The sequence below is a fragment of the Biomphalaria glabrata genome, chromosome 12 (genome assembly GCF_947242115.1).
Source record: "Biomphalaria glabrata chromosome 12, xgBioGlab47.1, whole genome shotgun sequence".
Classification (NCBI taxonomy): Eukaryota; Metazoa; Mollusca; class Gastropoda; family Planorbidae; genus Biomphalaria; species Biomphalaria glabrata.
The window spans coordinates 4,783,395-4,801,573 of record NC_074722.1 but is presented as its reverse complement, the minus strand read 5'-3'; the positions used below and the strand labels follow the sequence as shown (position 1 = coordinate 4,801,573).

The following is an 18,179-nucleotide window of genomic DNA, read 5'->3' as shown; positions in this document are numbered from 1 at the left end:
TGCATCTAGTCATGCATGTTTACCAATGACCTAAATTCTGCCAAGTCACTGTTTTCACTGGTTTTCCTGGCTAGCTCAGGCAACCCATTCCATGCTCTAATAGTCTAATAGCACTAGGGAAGAAGGAGCATTTGTACAAATTTGTCCTATAGTCCTAGCATATGGAACGAGGAATGTGCCTTTATCTTTGTGTCTTTCTGAGTATTTTATTAGATTTTTTATTTATTGAAGATTATGGTTCAGCGTTTTATGAATAATTGCTACTTTACTTTTGAGTCTTCTATCCTGGAAGGCTGTTTGGTATACTATTAGTTTACGTGTCAGTAAAGGTATCTGGGCATCTAAACTATTAGATCTAGTATTACCTATTTGATTTATTACCCTAAATTTAGTGATTTTTCCTAAAGGTGTTACTCTATTTAAATGTGAATATAGAGTATATTCGTTTGTTATGAATCTCACTGCCGACACTGTCTAAGCCAAAGTCTACTGCTCTGACTTAGTCTACACTCTAAGTAGTCTAACTAAGGCTTTATTTTCAATAATTTTGTGTCTGTCTGTAACTGTTCCAAACTAAACTTCCAAAATTCCATTCATTTAAATTTTAAAGACATTTATTTTAACAATCAATCCGATGAGATGTCATGGTCAGATAGTCCACAAGATACATAGATTTAGATATAGATCTAGAGTTAGAGACTAGACTAGGATATTATACAGAATAACAGATCTATAGATTTTAGACGCCTAGTCTTTACTTTTACCTTGACTTGGTAATGAATTAATCCTTCTTAGCAAGACATTGTTTGTTTTGTTTCTTTCAATGAAAGTTTCGACTTAAATTTGCTATTACTAAGGGGAAACTATTCTAAAGAAATGTCCAATAATAAGTTGTGATAATAATAATAACAAAAAAAAAAAGGTTCACATCTAGTTCTAATATGCCTGTTTTATACTAGTCTAATTTAGATCTATCAAAATCTATTCATTTTATAGTCCTATGCTTTATTTGTAAGTTAACACTTAAATAAACAAACTTTACAAGCACACACGTGTAATTTAGCCTTGTTAGTTATGTTAGTCACAAATTAGTGTTAAATTAATAATTAAAACTTAAGTCAAGTTAAGTTACTGTTACTGTTTACACTGACACTCTACACAGTCTACTCACTAGTGGCTAGTCTATATCATATATGAAGATCAAAGATAGATCTAGATCTATACACTTTTTATACAGTGTTAAGTATATTATAGATAGTATTATATGAAATTATTGATATCTATATCAGTGTCTAGGTCACAGCTGGAGCCCAGTGGAGCTCCGCCGCCACGGAAATACTGCATTCCTCACTAATCTTCGGACTCAAAGACAAGCCTTATTATTATCATTATTATTATTATATGTCTAGATATAGATTATTGCTGGATCTACACACTCAACACTGACAACAGTTCTATAACAGTAACAATCATTTCAATGATTAGTCAGACTTTATTATTACACTGTAGACTGTAGAGTAGTCTAGAGTACTCCAGCCACTCTAGACCTGTTACTAGATCTGTATGACTTATAGGAAGGAAGGAACTTTTGTTCAATGTTGAAAGTGTTCATTTAAAGAAAAAGTTTGTGAAACACTGATCTAGCTCTAGAGATTAGATTTGAAATTAAGTATTATTTATATTCAGATATATTTTATTTTACCAGTTTCATTTTGTTTCTTTATAATCTTATTTAGAGAGTCTACCGAGACGTGATATCATCATTTATATTCTAGATATAAATTGCTTTTGATTGACATGAAAGAATAATATTAATATCATCTCGATCTGCTGAGCCTCAATTTAAAAACAATGGAAAGCAAGTGCGTGCGAAAGAAAAGGCATTACGATGCCCTGGATGACATTATGCACAACATAGCTGGGCATGCTTTCAGTGATGATGATTTTAAGAAAAGTAAATATGAACTGGAGGTTGTTGATGCGGAATTTCCCAAAGGAGTCATTTCAATGGAAGAGACATTAAACAATGAGTTACCTTTTCTAAGCCAACCTCGTAATTGTCAGTGGAGAGCAATTAATGCTGAAAATTTGAATCTGGAGTATTCCAACTTTTATAATGAAAAAGAGGCAGACATGTTGATGTCCCAATGTGAGAAAGAGATCATCTACAATGTCGGAGAGTTAGCTAAAGTTCAGATGTTTGGCAAGTGGATAGATATCCCCAGAAAACAAGTAAATTTTTTTACATATATTTTCATTATTATTGTGATACAGACAGATAAAAACTAATCACTAGAAGAACATAATTTGATTCATGGGAATTTAATAAAAAACTTTTATAAGCTGGTCATCTTTTTCTTTTTCACTTCAAAGATTTTTAGTCAGTTATGAATTATTTTTTTTTAAGGCACAGATTAAAATCACTTGTAAATTCTGTTTTGATTTGTTTTGTTTTTTATAAAAGATTTATATGAAACCAAAATACCAGTGTTTTTCAGGCAGTGTCACATTTTTGGTTCAATTAATATACCCGGTACTTTTTCAATAGTAACAATAACAATATTTTGCTAATCAGAAGTTTACACAAGATAATAAAAGATAAACTTAGCAAGAGGGATAAAAGGATGGCTGCCTGGTCGTGCGGTTTGAGCGCTGGTCTGTCATTCAGATTTATGGATGGTCCCAGGTTCAAACCCTGCCCGCTCCCATCCCCCATCGTCCAGGGGGAGGTTTAGACTAGGAAGTAATTATCTTCAACTCTGAAGGAACATCCAAAACATGTGAAACAAACAAACATTTTATTAACTTTTTTTCTTCCTATTATTTTCTATGATGCGACGAAATTATTCATTTTACTCATTTGTATTTCACTTCCCTGTTATGATTAAACTTCAATAACTTTATTATCAGAAAATACTTTATTTGGTATATAATTAAAGGGATGCATGTTCTTTTTATGTAACACAAATTCATGTTTATAAACCAAAAATTAATTTAATGAGGTCAAATCAATGATGGTATTGTCTATTAGGAAAAAAAGAGTTAATTTTTTTGTTCAGCATTGAAACCCTTTATTGATCAATTCACTTCTTGTTTGCTAATTTGTTTTGTTTGTTTGTTTTGAATAGCCTGCCTTTTTTCACATTTTCAATATTAAAAGCATTTTAGCAATGCAGAAATTGTGTGATTTATTTAGCTCATTAGAGTTAGTTTGCAGTTAAGATAGTCAACATTACATTTGTTCACTTTTGCCATGAAACAAGGGTCCAACCCAAGAAATTTGACTGCATCACTTTAGCTTGAAATCTTTTTTTAAACAATACTGTACCCTGGCTCATTAGTGTACTGTGATGAATACAAATGCATTATATAATTTAGATTTTTTCTTGAAGTCAAAAGTATAAAAGTCTATACATATTCATGTTTAATGTTATGGTTATGTTAGAGATTATAACTCTATAAAGCCTTTGATTTTCCAAACTAATACCCATTTCATTCTCAAGAATGGTTTATGGTTTGTAATGCATATAATATAGTTTAATATTTAAATTATTTATAACTAAATTATGAAAATGTATGCATAACAACATGGAAATTCTTTTGTAGCTGTTAGTGTTTTTCAGTTTGTACTTTAAAAAATGTTGTTGTGTTATTTTTGTGGATGAAAAGGTATATTCCAATAAGATTCCAATTTTTGTAACTTATCATTTTCTCTCTTATTACCGGCAACAACTTTGTCCTTGTAGGTGGCCTATGGAGACGAAGGTCTGACTTACACGTTCTCTGGTAAGACATTACCCGCACGCCCTTGGACTTCATTGCTTCTCAAAATCAGAGATCAGATCTATGAAGCAACTGGATACACATTTAATTTTGTGCTTATTAATAGGTAAACATATTCATCGTTTGGGTTTACTTTTATTATACATTTTAAAAAATTATTTATATACAGCAAGCTCATTACCCTAAGGTCTAATCTATTTTACCGACCTGTGGGGGAGTGGGTTTCTAGGAGGTTTCCAGACTGCCTGTAGACACTCAGCAAACACAACTCAAGTCATGATTCAAACTCAGGATGGCTGCCAGATTGTGTGGTATGCGCTCTGGACTGTTGTCTCAATGGTCCCGATTTCAAATCCTGCCTGCCACCATCCTCCACTGTCCTGCTGGAATTTAGGGCTAGGATGTAATAATCCACAACTCAGAAGGAACATGTAAAACAAAACAAATCTCCTTTGGTTAATGCCACTCAAACACAGTTTACATTAGCAAGGTGGTCAAAGAAAGCGCTTCAGGGACACCCTCAAAGCTTTTCTGAAGGCGTTCAGCATAGACCCAGGCACCTGGGCAACAGAGGCACATGACAGAGCATCATGGCATTGCGCTGTGAAAACTGGCGCACAGGTTGCTAAGGAAAAGAGAACAACGCTGGCAGAAGAAAAACGCCAGAAAAGAAAAGCAAGGCAAACGACACTAGCTCCAGCTGGAATAACCTGCCCAGTGTGCAGCAGAACATTCCGGGCTCACATAGGTCTCACCAGCCACATGAGGAGGCATACAACCCCAGTGCAAAGCCCTCAGCCCCCTGGATGACAAAGTGGTCATCATCGAACCACGATGGACGAACTATATATATATATACACTAGTACTCATAATCTATGTCATAGAACATGCTTATACTATAATTTGTCCAACAATACTTTTGCAGATACAAAGATGGCAATGACTACATTGGAGAACATAAAGATGACGAGAAAGAGCTCTACCCTGGCTACCCCATTGCTTCTTTAACGTTGGGTCAGCTGAGAGACTTTGTCTTCAAGCATCAAGACAGCAGGAGAATTAAAGCCCTCCGGAACGTCGGAACCATCACACTGCAGTTGGAGCATGGCAGCCTGCTGCTCATGAAGCACCCAACAAATTCCTACTGGTACCATTCTCTCCCTCGACGCAAGAAAGCCATTGGAGTCCGCCTGAATCTGACATTTAGAAGGATGGAACCTTCAAAATGTAAAGCTGCTTAAATAGATTCTTTTTTTTTTTTTCATTTTCCTTTTTATGTAAGTCATATATACATTGTGTCAGAAGCTCACTACTAAACGTGATAATAGCTAATAGAAAAGGAAAATTCCATAGCTAATGGGGTGAAAAATAATCATCAGACATTTTAAAAATATTTTTGGCCTGTATGTAGGCCTTAGTGTGAGGGTACTGAACAGTACTTCTCATTATGAAGCTAAAGTAGACTGATGTTAATAAGACATTACTGTTGTGAAACAATGGTTTTATTAGAAAGTGCTATTGTAGTTAGTAAAGTACCAGTACTTTATAATATTTCTCTTCACTCTAATTCTGGGTTGTGTTGATACATTATTAAAGTGTTGAGCTGTAAGCCTTAGTGCATAAAGTACTTAAATCAGTTATTCAAAGATTTTAAAAAATTTTGAATTAAATATGATTTCAGTCTGAAGTTTTAAAAATTCTTTTTGAAAAAGAATAGCTACAATAATTTACTTCCAGATAGCCTCCCCATATAAAAAACTCAAACCATGCGACAGTGGGTTGAATAATTGTATTTATCGTTTTCTTTACATAAGTGACGCCCATTCTTTTTTTCAGCTTGAAGGCCATATAAATTTCAGACACATTTCATGGGCAAGAAAATCATCAAGTACATGGAGCCGATCCTATGCGGCTTTATTATGTACTGTGTGTAGATGTGTCAAAGGGCTGGATAGCACCATGCCATGGGTCGGATTTAGCCCACAGGCTTTACTTTGGGCATCACTGGTTTACATTATAAGTCTGTTTACTGACGGTCCAATAAGTATTTTTAAAATTTAAAAACATTGGTAAAAAAGAAAATATGTTCACAAGTTTTGAATTAAAACATAAAACTCTAGCCAGCTATTTGCTGCTAAAATATAACAAATCATTGACACTAAATTTGTGCATGATTAACATTAGAGATGATCATACAGATGTTTGTATATTTACTTAATGTTGATAGCTTTATTTGTGTAACTCTTCATTGACTATTTAGCCGAAAACATGAAACAATCAGAAAATTGCAGTTGGAACTGGTATTAGACTAGAAAGACAGTGTATTGATAGACTGTATATATTTCTAGTATGTACTATAGCCTAGATCAAGTTCAAATGTTGACCCCTTTTGATGTTGTTCTACAGATTAACTTGAGGTATATTTTTAAAAATGCTGTAGCTCTTGATTTTGATTGCTAAAAATTTATTTTTTTTTTGTTGACTTTTTATGCCTAATTCTTTTAGTGGAAAGTGGAATTATCTTGATTCTTAAAGCTCATGTCCCACAATTTCGCTGTAACTACGACAGAACTCAGTTGACGACTAGATACAATAACAGCAGTTCAGTATTACCTACTATTTTAAGCTAGTCTTGTCAACTTTAAAACAATATTATGTATTTGGATGCATTCATATACCGGTACTATTAAATAGTAAACTGGAATTTTGTGTTGTGGAGCTATGCCTTTTTTTTTTGTTCATCATTGTATGGGCTAAAGCATTTTATAGAATGCCTTTTTTTTTTTATTACTGTTGCATTGTTTTGTCCTGAGTTTTTGTACTAGTAATTCTAATGTGTGCCATGCTGATGTCGTTTATCTTAGAAAAAAAACAGATGTTCCCTCAAAAGAGAAAATAGTTACGTCCTAGTTAATCTAGTTGTGCAGGCCTATAAGAGAATAATCTCTGCTAAGTCCTTGGTTTTCCTGGCTGATTCTGCCCATCTTATCCAAGCTCTAATGGCACTATAGAAGTGGGAGCACTTGTACAAATTGTCCTAAGTAACCCTAGCCCTATGGAAAAATTGCCTAAACATGCCACCCGATTACTAAAAAAAAGATGACTAGTTGACAAAAAATGATATTATTCAACTAACACCAGTTTGTTTTAATCGGACAACAAATATTGTTAAACAATTTATTCCAAGAAACTTACTGTAATATCTGTGGTCATCATCTTTTGCTAGGACTTTTGGAAACTTTTGTAACATGTTTATTTTGAAATATTTTGGTGGATAAAAAAAAACTGTAAAAAAGGCATACGTTTTGTTTTTGTACTTAACAAATGTTATTGAAATGACTAAGTCTATGTTTGTTCAAATGTGTATAAATATAGTTACATTTACAAATTTTACTTTAAAACATTTTGTTATTTACCAACACTATACTCACTAGGTATTATTATTGGTAAGAATTTAGACTATCAAGTAGATATGTATTATCTGTTTTAATTTAACAATCAAAATTAAAACATAATAATTGTAAAAGAAAATGTGTTTATTCTTTGTATAATTAGTTTGTCTAAAAAAAAAAATACCATCAAGCTAATTTATGCACTATGCATAGTCTACAGTACTGGTACACAATAGATTGTAAGAAAAACTTTGAAAAAAAATTATCTTCAATGTTGAAAGTGAACTATTAGTAACAAAGACCTTTTGTTGCTATCAAACAGGATTTTTAAAAAATAAACTTTATATTTTGATTAAATGACCGTAATGGTTTCAAAGAACTAATTCCATCACATTGTGATGCAGTCAGAATATGTCTAACACAGTTTAGCACTATTTCCAAATTTTAAGAAATTTCAAAAAGAGGATCGATTTTGGATTATTCATTTGATGCAGTTTCTGCATTTCAGAATGTTATCAGTCTTTCAACCTACTTCTAGTCCTTTACCACGATTCAAGTACACAAGTTCTGTAAGACTACGTCTAATGGTAGTGTGAATTTCAATTCGAGATGGAAGCATACTGAACTAAAACCTCCTTTACAGCCCAATGAAGCCCTAACTTTGAAACTGCTATATCAAGCAAACAAGCCGTCCTTACTCTAATCCAACAGTACAGAGATTTGCCACAGTGCAAATTTCGCTGTCTGCACATCCTTAAAATACATATCACACCACTTCCTGTACCACACTAACACACATATTCAATAGAGCCATTCGAAATAATTTAATTGGCAAATGTGTGTATTTTGTATAACTGTGCCTGATTGTTGTGTAATCTTGTTCCAAAAATTACCAGTTTGCTGTGTGTAAGAAATGTGGATTATGGTTGTCGGTGCCCATTGGTCATACTACAAACTTTCAACACTCATTGTGCCTTGTTGAAAATATTTGTCTTTGAATGTAGAAGATCATGAGTTCATTTATTCAGAGATGTGTAGTTATGGTAGGTCTACAACTCACCAGGTGGTATCAAAGCACTCGGTGCACATATAGACAGCTTTGGTGAATCTGGATCTTAACAAATTAAAAAAAGTGTAAAGTTGACCTTGAATCATAAGATTAATCAGCAGACCATTGATGATAGTAATGACATTTAATGAGACACAAGCTTGAAAAATACTTGGTACTGCACTTGATTACTCAAGATTGCAATTTCAGAACGAGAATAATTTTGAAAACAAGTTGATTGATAAGTTGGCATTGATTTCTAAAAAGTGTTTGGCTATTCCTGTCACAAGTACTGCCAGTGAAAGGGTATTTAAGTGATTTCAGGGCTAGGCTAAACCCAGAAATATTAGAAACACTGACTTTTCTCCAATACAACCAGCAGCCTTTTAAATGCTTGAAGTTGCAATGGCTACTACATTGCCAACAATTAGTGTTTTATCTGTTTCAAGTGTTTTAAGTAATTGCATTGAACCCTATTTTTTGTTTTTGCTATAAATTTCCTAATTTCATAAAATCGAAGCTGAACCCAAGCTCAAGATCTGAGCGCACTGACTCAAAATATACTTGTCATCGAAGTAAACCAAAACCCAAAGAGTAAATCTAACAGAACCAGTAAAGCACTGCACAGTTTTCTTTCATTTTTTGAGAAAACTACAACTTTGAACTAGCAACAAACATGAAGCAATAAATAAAGCTGTCAGTATGCAATGATCCCTAAAAACAAACCACAACCAAACAAGAAATCATTCCAATGACTCTAATGTAAGTTCTTATAAATAAAATAATTTTTTAAAACTCCATAGGCCTACTAATCATTTTGTAAATGTGAATTATATTAATATCTAGTGTAGGTGCTAAAATATTAAAATGTGTAATCAAATGTACATCAACTTAATATAATTTTTAAAAAATAATACAAGTGTAATGGGTAAAAAAAAAATTTATTGATATTATGGTTCTTTGGGGGGGGGGGGGGGGTGTCGGTCATTATGATTTTATTTTATGGACAAAACAATAAAGAAAGCCTACAATATTGTTTGATTTCATGCCTTCCACAGAAAGAAAAATGAAAAACATTTTTTTTATGTTCAAGACACTAAAAATTAGAATCACAAATAAAATGAACTAGTGTCATCCAATTAACACTAGGGTAAATCATCTAGTAGTAATTGAACATCTAGAAGCTTTCTGCGAAACTCTTCATCACTTAAAGTTACGTTCTGAGATCCGACTTTCCTTTTAATTTCCACTGCCTTTTTATGCCTGCGTTGAAGTTTAGCTGTAGTGACTCCAGCCTCAAACAGAAGAAACCTTTTGGACTTCTGTTTGGTGAATAATGAAGAATCATCTTTGGGACTTTCTTTAATCGTTTCCCAGGATTTTGCTTTTGGTGGGTCATACAGTTTATTCAAATAAAGGTCTCGGAGACCTGGGCTTATTTCTTTTCTGCCTTTATTGCGCAGAGGACTAGGCAAATCTTCCGATGTTTCTTTCAAAGTTCCTTTGCTATTAGATACCACACCTTCACTGTTTCGTTTTCTTGCAGTTTTGGCCTCCAGAGATGAAGAGCTCTGTGAAAAGTCCCAAGACTTTCTGCTTCTCAATGATCTTCTCCCTGTGCTGGAATCTGAATCAATATTTTCACTGCCAACAAAATCACTAGAAACAACCATTTCTTTCATTTCTATTTCACTTTCAACATTGTGGCTGGTGTTTTTGTCTGAACATTCAGTCATTTCAACACTGTCTTTACTTATATCTTTGAATGTTTCCTCATCAAACTTCTGGATAACAGTCCCAGGATGCTCAGCTTGTGTATCTGTTGGGGATATAAGGCTGTTGGCGTCTGATGGGATGTTATGATTTTTGTTTCCATTAACATCAAGAGATATATTCTCACTTGCCATCATTTCATCAGTAGGAAAATGTTCACAGGATTTTATTGTCTCGGCCATGGTCATGTTAGTGAAACCATTCATCAAGTCTTCCATTAGCATTGTGTTTGGCTCAGAAAAGAACTTGTGCTCAGAACCAGCAATCTGGTCAATGAGTTTTTCTTGTTCTGTCTTGAGCTCTGCATAGCCACATGCTGGATCTTCTGCTGAGTTTATGAAAGGGTGAGACTCCGCACCACTTACTGGCATAGACACAATGTCTTGGAAGTTTCTTTCTTTAGAACATATCAGCATATCATGTGAGTCAGATGGTGCTAGACTGATCACTTTAGCTCCTTCCTTTGAAAAAACATTAGGGGAAGATTCATCTAGAGATGTTTTGGGAGAAGCTTCCGACTCAGTCTCTTCTTCAAAAGAAGGTCTAGCCAGCGGCATCTCATGGGCACTGAAATATCTCGATGAGCGACGCAGAGACTTATTCAAGTCTCTTTCTTTCCCGAGAACATCAGCACCCCCAATGGAATTGGAAGGAAAGAAAGGCAAATCAAAGCTTTTTAAAAACTCCTCAGTCATTTCAATGTCATAGATACAATTGTTTAGACTATCTCCATTATCTTCTGCTCTGTCAACCGAGCTGTCATGACCCAAGACCACTGTATCCATCTCACAGTTAATAGTGCTAACTATGTTAGCACTCCTGTGGACTGATACATACCCAGAGATAAGTTCAACATTTGTTCCATTCTTACTTGTTTTACCACTTTCTGCCGGAAGGGGACCAGATTCTATTATACTTTTTCTTAAAGAAAGACGCTTTCTATCTTTTGGTTTGACATTCTCATTTAAAAGGCCATTTTGAGCTTTAAAATTAGATCTATAGGGACTTGCATTACTGATTAAATTCTGAAAGACAGAGCCAACATAGGGTTTTGATTCTGACTCAGTAAGGGGTGAGTTGCTACGTCCTCCAGTTGACTGTGTCTGAAATTTCATAAATGTTGGAGTTTTAAGCGACTCAGCACTTGCTGAAGACTTCTTAGGTGATAAATGGTTAACTGATGAATGCTTCAATGAAAACGACTGAGTTGTTTTCAAAAAGTTGGGTTTAGTTCCCATGAAGCTATTAGACTTTGTTTGGTGAATTTTATATTTGGGAGGGTCACATTTTGTTTCTGCCTTCTTCTGTGATTTTGTTTTTTGAGTAGCAGAATTTCTATTCTGTTTCTTCAAAGTTACATTCAATGAAGTGTTCAGAGAGCTGGTGTTTTTGTTGTGTTTATTAAAAGATACTTTCAATGAAGTGTTTAGAGAACCAGTATTTTCTTCCTTGTTGTTTTTTTTGTGTAGGGACAAATGTGTGTTCAAGGTCGATGGTGACTTTGTCCCCACACTCATAGGAACCAATTTCTGTGACTTATTAGAGTTAAAGGCAAATATATTGCCGAGTTTTTCACATTCCATTCTATTGCCTGTTTGTGTCTCTGCCAATGGTTTGCTAGATGGCATAACGAATGGAGAAGAGTCAGTATCTGAATTTTTCATCACCTTCGCAGGTAATGCTGCATCATCTTCAGCACAAGCATCTATACTTGGAAAAAATGATTTCGTTCCAATCTCAGGACTGCTTCTTGCCTGGTTGTAAGTTATAATATTATGCATTGTATTCTCACCAAACCAGGCACTGCCATAAGCAGAATCGATTGTCAATACATTTTCTGAGTTGCTTTCAATACCTTGTAGAATGGCCTGAGTAGGTACAACCCAGTTGGATGAGGATCTACGCAAGTTTCGAAGAGAGCGTCTTCTACTTTTTCTCTCTTCCATTTTTCATACATAAACCTGAGAAGTAGAAAATGCATACTGTAAATTATTTTTTAAAAAGTATGTAATCATGTCGAAGCCTAGATTAGTGTCAAGGCCACCTAATATACCATCAGGTCCCATGAACACGTGTGACACAGATACAGAAAAAAAAAGTCAATTAATATTAGCGCTAGATTCAAATTAACCCAGATACAGAAAAAAAAGTCAATTAATATTAACGCTAGATTCAAATTAACCCTCAATTCATGTTGCTTGTTAGTATTTATATAATATATTTATACTGCTCAGAGCAGCGTCTTCTATGTACATCACTTTCATTATCATCTACCACAGTCCAAACAATTTATTTAATATAATATGCACTGAAATACAGTAATAGAGTCTAGAGTTGACACTGGGTACACGTAGGTTTCTAGAAAGTAGGTCTATAATCATAGATTTAGATTCTAGGCTGGATCAAGATAGTTCCCTATATATTACATCCCAATTTTAAAAGTAGAAATAAGTAGACAAGACATCTAAAAGATAGGTAAAGATCTAGACTCTAGTACAGACATTGGATTATATGGATATGTGACGTGTCTGTCTGTGACTGTACACAATAGATGAGATGAGTAAAGCAAACAGTAAAAATCTAGACGAGAATCTGGTATAGTCACTATTGTGGCGTAAAGTGTACACTTAGATCTACAGTCTACAACTAGACTAGAATCTAGACTAGTTTGAGTTGATTCCAGTCACTCTTCACGATAACAAGTTGTGTGTGACAAGTGAGAACACAAGACTTCAAGATTATTAGATTAGATCTATGACATATATATGAAATATGATTTATAATAAATTTATAATTAATATTTGAATATGAATATCACTTATTTTTGTTATTATGAGTATCTAATTGAGTCTAGAACTAAGAAAGATGATAATATTACACTAGGCAGCACACTGGCTACACACAAGTGTCACAAGTATACTAGATCTAGACTAGAAAATCTAGATCTAGAATCTAGATTCTAGATCTAAACACAGTATCAAAATCAAACACTAAAACAGTAACACTACACTTTACACTCAACTTTTACAATGTCAATAGTACAGTTCCACCCACTTGACTGTCTCTTGACACAGTTGACTGAGTTGTAGATCTAGACTCTTAGAGTTAGAGACTAACTAGATCTAAATCTAGTCTATAGACATAGCCGTAGTAATATATAGTATTCTAGAGTAGAGATAGCATAGATAGATCTAGAATCTATACCATGTGAGTACAGTCTAATGTCTAGAACTAAGGTAAGAAAGATGATAATATTCAACTATTTTGAACTATTAGTATTAGATCTATTCTACGTATTATAAGTAACTCGCACTACACTGGATGATAATAATAATGATAATCATAACATGAAAATGATAACTAGAGATCTAGACTAGAATAATCAAGAATCTACTAGATTCTAGAATAAATCATAAATCTATTCTAGATTCTAAGTAGATTTTAGTAGATCTATCTTAGTATCTAGAATCTAGACAATCTAGATTCTAAGATTGATGATTGACTAGTGACTAGATCTAGATTCTAGATCTAGTCTAGTAGTGACAATCTAGTGACCTAGTTTAGTCAAATTTCAAATCTAATAAGCTTAGTTAGGCTTAGTAAGAACTAGTGATTCTACTATTTCTAGATTCTACTTTCTAGACTCTAGATTCTAGACCTAGACCTACTGTCACCTAGTCATGTACTACTACAAGTGCTAGATTTTTAACTAGAATCTATAGTAAATATACACACAGTGACAGTAACATTAACACTACATACACACTGACTGAGTCTTAGATTACAGTTACTTTTAGTTTAGTGTTACACTACAGTTGACTACACTGACTTACACTACACTACAGTACTGTTGTGTTGTACAGTCACACAGTGTCAGTAGACACTGACAGTAACAGTACAGTGTACAGTAACAGTTCCACCCACTTGTAGATCTACATCATAACTAGACTAATTAGATCTAAATCTAGATTAGATAGCATCTAGATCTAGAATATATTCTTTCTAGTCTACTAGACTCTAAAATAATCTATCGATGATAAACATTGAGTCTCATTCACTTCATTCAGTCATCGACTATGTTGATGAAATTCTTTCGAAATTTGCTGTATTATGACAAAGTAGCCAATCAGAAAATTGTGCTATCTATACGTACAATAAACTAATGCTCCTTGGTAATGCTAAAACCAAGATAGTTACAATAACCTACATAGACTCTATATTACAATTACGTAACAAAAAATATAAGCAAAGCTTCGCAGATCTATAAGTTTTCAACAAACTTATAGCAACTTAATAATTTAATAAACAACTCGGTTATCGGTACCCTACGGCTGACTACGCCAATTTTTTTGTAAATTGTCTTAAATCATTCCTGATTATTAATTTATCAAACTCTTGAACTCGATAGTCCTGTCAAAAACGTGATAGTCCTTTCAAAATTATTTGTTTTGTTTTTTAACGCACCTGAAAGGGGAAAAGACGCTATTAGTTTTGTGTGAAATGTCTGTCCGTCCGTCCGTCCCATTTAGATCTCGTAAACTAGAAAATATACTGAAAATCCGACATCATAATATTTTAGACCATTCAAAGTTCTGATGCAACGGCTACTATTTTCTTTTCTGAAAGCGAAAAATCTAATTTTTTTAAATCACTAATACACCACTTTTACAACTATTCACTATTAATAGTAACAAACACGGGAGGTTCTCTAGTAAGGGAGATCGACATTTACAATATTTTTTAAAACATTTATGCAATTTTTTTTTACTTTTTGTAACAACAATATTTCAATAGACTATATTTTGTATTTTCACGTGTAAAAGTAAAGAGTAAAAGTAAAAAAAAACTATCTGTGCAAACTTTAGTTTAAAAAAATAGATCTTGATCTAGATCCTTTCGATCTAAACATGGTAAACATGGCCTAGTTTTATCAAGATTGGTCAGACGGTTATGATTTCTATGTGGGACATACACTTTACTTTCCTCCCTATAGTATATAGAAGATTATGGTTCAGCTTTTTATGTATAATTTCTACTTTACTTTTGAGTCTTCTATCCTGAAGCTTTTAAATTTAATGATTTTACTAATCAAATGTGAATATTTCTTTGTTATGTTTGTTATGCTCTATTTTGATTCTGTTCCAGTTTCTTTATAATGTTTTCTTGAGTTGAGGGATCACAAACAGAGAATGCACTTTCTATTATTGGCCTAACCAAGGTTAAATGAATGTATTATAACTTTTATATCATCATCAAAATGGTAATTGACCACAGCGACCAAAATCCTAGTCTACAACGCCTGTGTTGTGAGCACTCTCCTTTATGGCAGTGAAAGCTGGTCAACATACATGTACCAAGAGCACAGATTGAATAGTTTCCACTTGCGCTGCCTGAGACGCATAATGGGCATCTCTTGGAGGGACCATGTCTCCAATCAGGAAGTTTTAAGATTGGCCAATATGAACAGCATGTATGCTCTCCTGACACAAAGAAGATTACGCTGGCTCGGACATGTCACCCGCATGCCAGATGGTAGAATCCCGAAAGATATCTTATATGCTGAGCTTGTGGAAGGAGTCAGACCCAAGGGCCGCCCAAGACTAACATATAGAGATGTCTGCAAGCGAGACATGAGAGCCTCAGGTATCAGCGAAAGTATGTGGGAAAACATAGCCAAAGACCGGAGTGCATGGAGACAGACTGTGCGTGCTGGGACAACCCTTGCTGAGAACAAAAGAATTGAAGCGGCTTTAATCAAGAGGAATAAAAAGAAAGCTGCCCTGTCTGCTAGCCCTAAATCAGAGGCATACACATGTACGAATTGTGGCAAAGTCTGCCGTTCTAGAATTGGCTTGATTAGCCACACCAGATTCTGCCCCGTCTCAAGATTAAGCCAAAACCAGTGACTCATTTGGGCGCATCCATTGCCTTTCGAGACAAAAGGAGCCATATATATATATATATATATATATATATATATATATATATATATATATATATCATCATCATCAAACTCCATTTGAGTGAGGGCTTGAGAGGCTTAAATCCTCTCTTGCCAAAGCCCTGGACAGAAACCCTGCTGTCTTGTGTAGTGCATATATGTCACCATACAGGTGGTTTCCCAGACCTGTCGAGGCGGAGATCAGCAAGTTGGGGCAGTCAAACAGAATATGATGCACGGTTTCCTCTTCTTCCCCGCAGCGGGGGCACCGTAAATCGAAATTTGGCCTGTCCTGCACTGTGTCATAATAGCTTGCTCAGGCCTGGACAGCCTCCACCACGGGGAATTGCGGTCAGGGCGCCTCATGCACTCCCAGACTCCGCGGGCTTTTTGGGACTTGTCCCAGCACTCAAACCACTTTTCCATTTCTGTTTTTTTACATTATAGCCAGGGCATCATCATAACTTTTATATAGCGCTACTTTCATGCTTATAGCATGCTCAGAGCGCTAAGGTCCCATCTCAATCTGTTGACCAGTAGGGGGAGGGGTATATGTGAGAAGGTTTTCCGTGCAGCCTTTAGGCGCTCAATAAACACAACTCTGCGGTTGTGTGTCGAACCATAACCTCCGTGACCCATATCAAAGCTGCCGGTCGAACCTTGAGCCCCCTTCGTATGTAGCCAAGCCAAGCTAAGTTCAAGCGTACTTGGCCTCTCAACCACGCTTCCCAAAATAACATTTTAGTTTTAAGTTTTTATTTGATTTGTATAAATCTGGCTGTAAAAAAAAAAATGTGATTCCTCTGTAGTAGGTGCTGTTGCTGAGATCACGTACTTTGTGTGTGTGTGTGAGGAGAATGATGTTTTCTTATTTCCAGTCTTCTGTTAAGTCCTCTCCTCAGTCTCCCCCACCCGTACGACCGCTGTAAAAAGTCGCTTTGTCCCCATATTTTATGATATTATTTAAAAATCAAGCAAATCATTATAATATATAGGGTTTATTCCATTCTCTAGAACAAATAGGTATGGCAAACTAGGCAGCCGTGCCTATATAAGGCCTCCGATTGTCGAAGGCCTGGCACAGGACTCAAAGAAATTTTCTTTTAGAGAAAAAATTGTGAAACATTTATCCTATCAAAAACAAAGCAGAACTCGTTGGCTTTTTTCTCTACTATCATAGTTTAAAGTCACTACTATTATTCAGGGTTAATTCAAGAATGTTTAGATCTACTTGTTATGATGACAGAAGACCAGTGTTTCTTCATTTTGGTTAGCGTAAGAGTCGAAAGGTTATTTCTAGTCTGGTGATCATGAATCGTCTATAACGGACATTCGTGAAATCGACGCTATATATATAGGCCTATAGTTTACTTAGATGCTTTTTTTTTAAATTTAGATATAGATAGAGGAAGGTTTTTTAAATTCGGTTTTCATTGTTTGTTATTCTATTTCGTTTAGGGCCAACTTATTCACTTCGCCTAGGGCCTCCAATTACCTAAGGCCGGCCCTGTTGTGACTCTCGTGTTATGACTGTTATGTTATCAAATTGCCCTGCGCTATTATGTTTGTGAACAGCGCTCTATATTATATATATATATATAATATATTATATTATTGCAGATTTATTGTAGATTTAGGATGGCTGTCTGGTCGTGCGGTATGCGCGCTGTACTGTCTTTTGGTCATCTCAATGGTTTCGAGTTCACGCAATACCCGCTGCCATCCCCCGTCGTCCTGCGGAAGGTTTGGACTACGAAGTAGTCAGCTGATTATCTTCAACTCTGTAGGAACATCCGAAACACGAGGATACTTTAGATGTAACAGGATTCTCTTGAAGGGCGCTAATTAATGTATTGACCAATTGTTCAGAGGACGAAGTTTTTAAAAATGTGTATTATTTCTCTACTCTTTAGGATTTAGAATCTTTAATTAGGATTGAATTCGATTAATGAATAGGCTATAGCCTATTGTGCGATGTCAGAAATCAACTTAAAGCTGGACATAATTAACACTTTTATTGTGATTTAATTAGACGAGTTTTTTTTTTTTTCAAACTTTGCTCCTTGGAAACTCAATGTTCCGCGTGGCCTGAATAGGTATTCCACGAACTTCTGAAATAAGTAACCAGTAGGCCACCACGTGAATAAATATCTTTTTTTAAAAAAATAGCAAAGTGTTCCGCTAAGAAATTAAGAATGTGCGAAGTGTTCCGTCACGGAAAATGTTTGTGAAACACTGAAT

General features: G+C 34.8%; 2 protein-coding genes across 3 annotated transcripts; one reads left to right on the top strand and one right to left on the bottom strand.

The window, feature by feature from the left end:
• The first annotated feature begins 867 nt into the window (after positions 1–867).
• Positions 868–5,272, top strand: LOC106068156 (DNA oxidative demethylase ALKBH2-like). Its single transcript, XM_056006831.1, has 4 exons — positions 868–1,011; positions 1,737–2,232; positions 3,747–3,889; positions 4,710–5,272. Exons 2-4 carry the CDS (start codon positions 1,852–1,854, stop codon positions 5,023–5,025), a joined length of 840 nt encoding a protein of 279 aa, XP_055862806.1. The 5' UTR covers positions 868–1,011; positions 1,737–1,851; the 3' UTR covers positions 5,026–5,272.
• Positions 5,273–9,192: 3,920 nt separating this feature from the next.
• Positions 9,193–14,080, bottom strand: LOC106068114 (uncharacterized). 2 transcript variants are annotated; one of them, XM_056006830.1, is made up of 2 exons: positions 13,762–14,080; positions 9,193–11,958 (listed from the first exon to the last, which is right to left on the bottom strand). In XM_056006830.1, the coding sequence occupies exon 2, from the start codon at positions 11,941–11,943 to the stop codon at positions 9,370–9,372; it is 2,574 nt and encodes an 857-aa protein (XP_055862805.1). In that variant the 5' UTR covers positions 11,944–11,958; positions 13,762–14,080; the 3' UTR covers positions 9,193–9,369. The 2 variants fall into 2 exon arrangements, with proteins under 2 accessions (XP_055862805.1, XP_055862804.1); XM_056006829.1 differs by having other exon boundaries at positions 13,831–14,080.
• Positions 14,081–18,179: the final 4,099 nt, after the last annotated feature.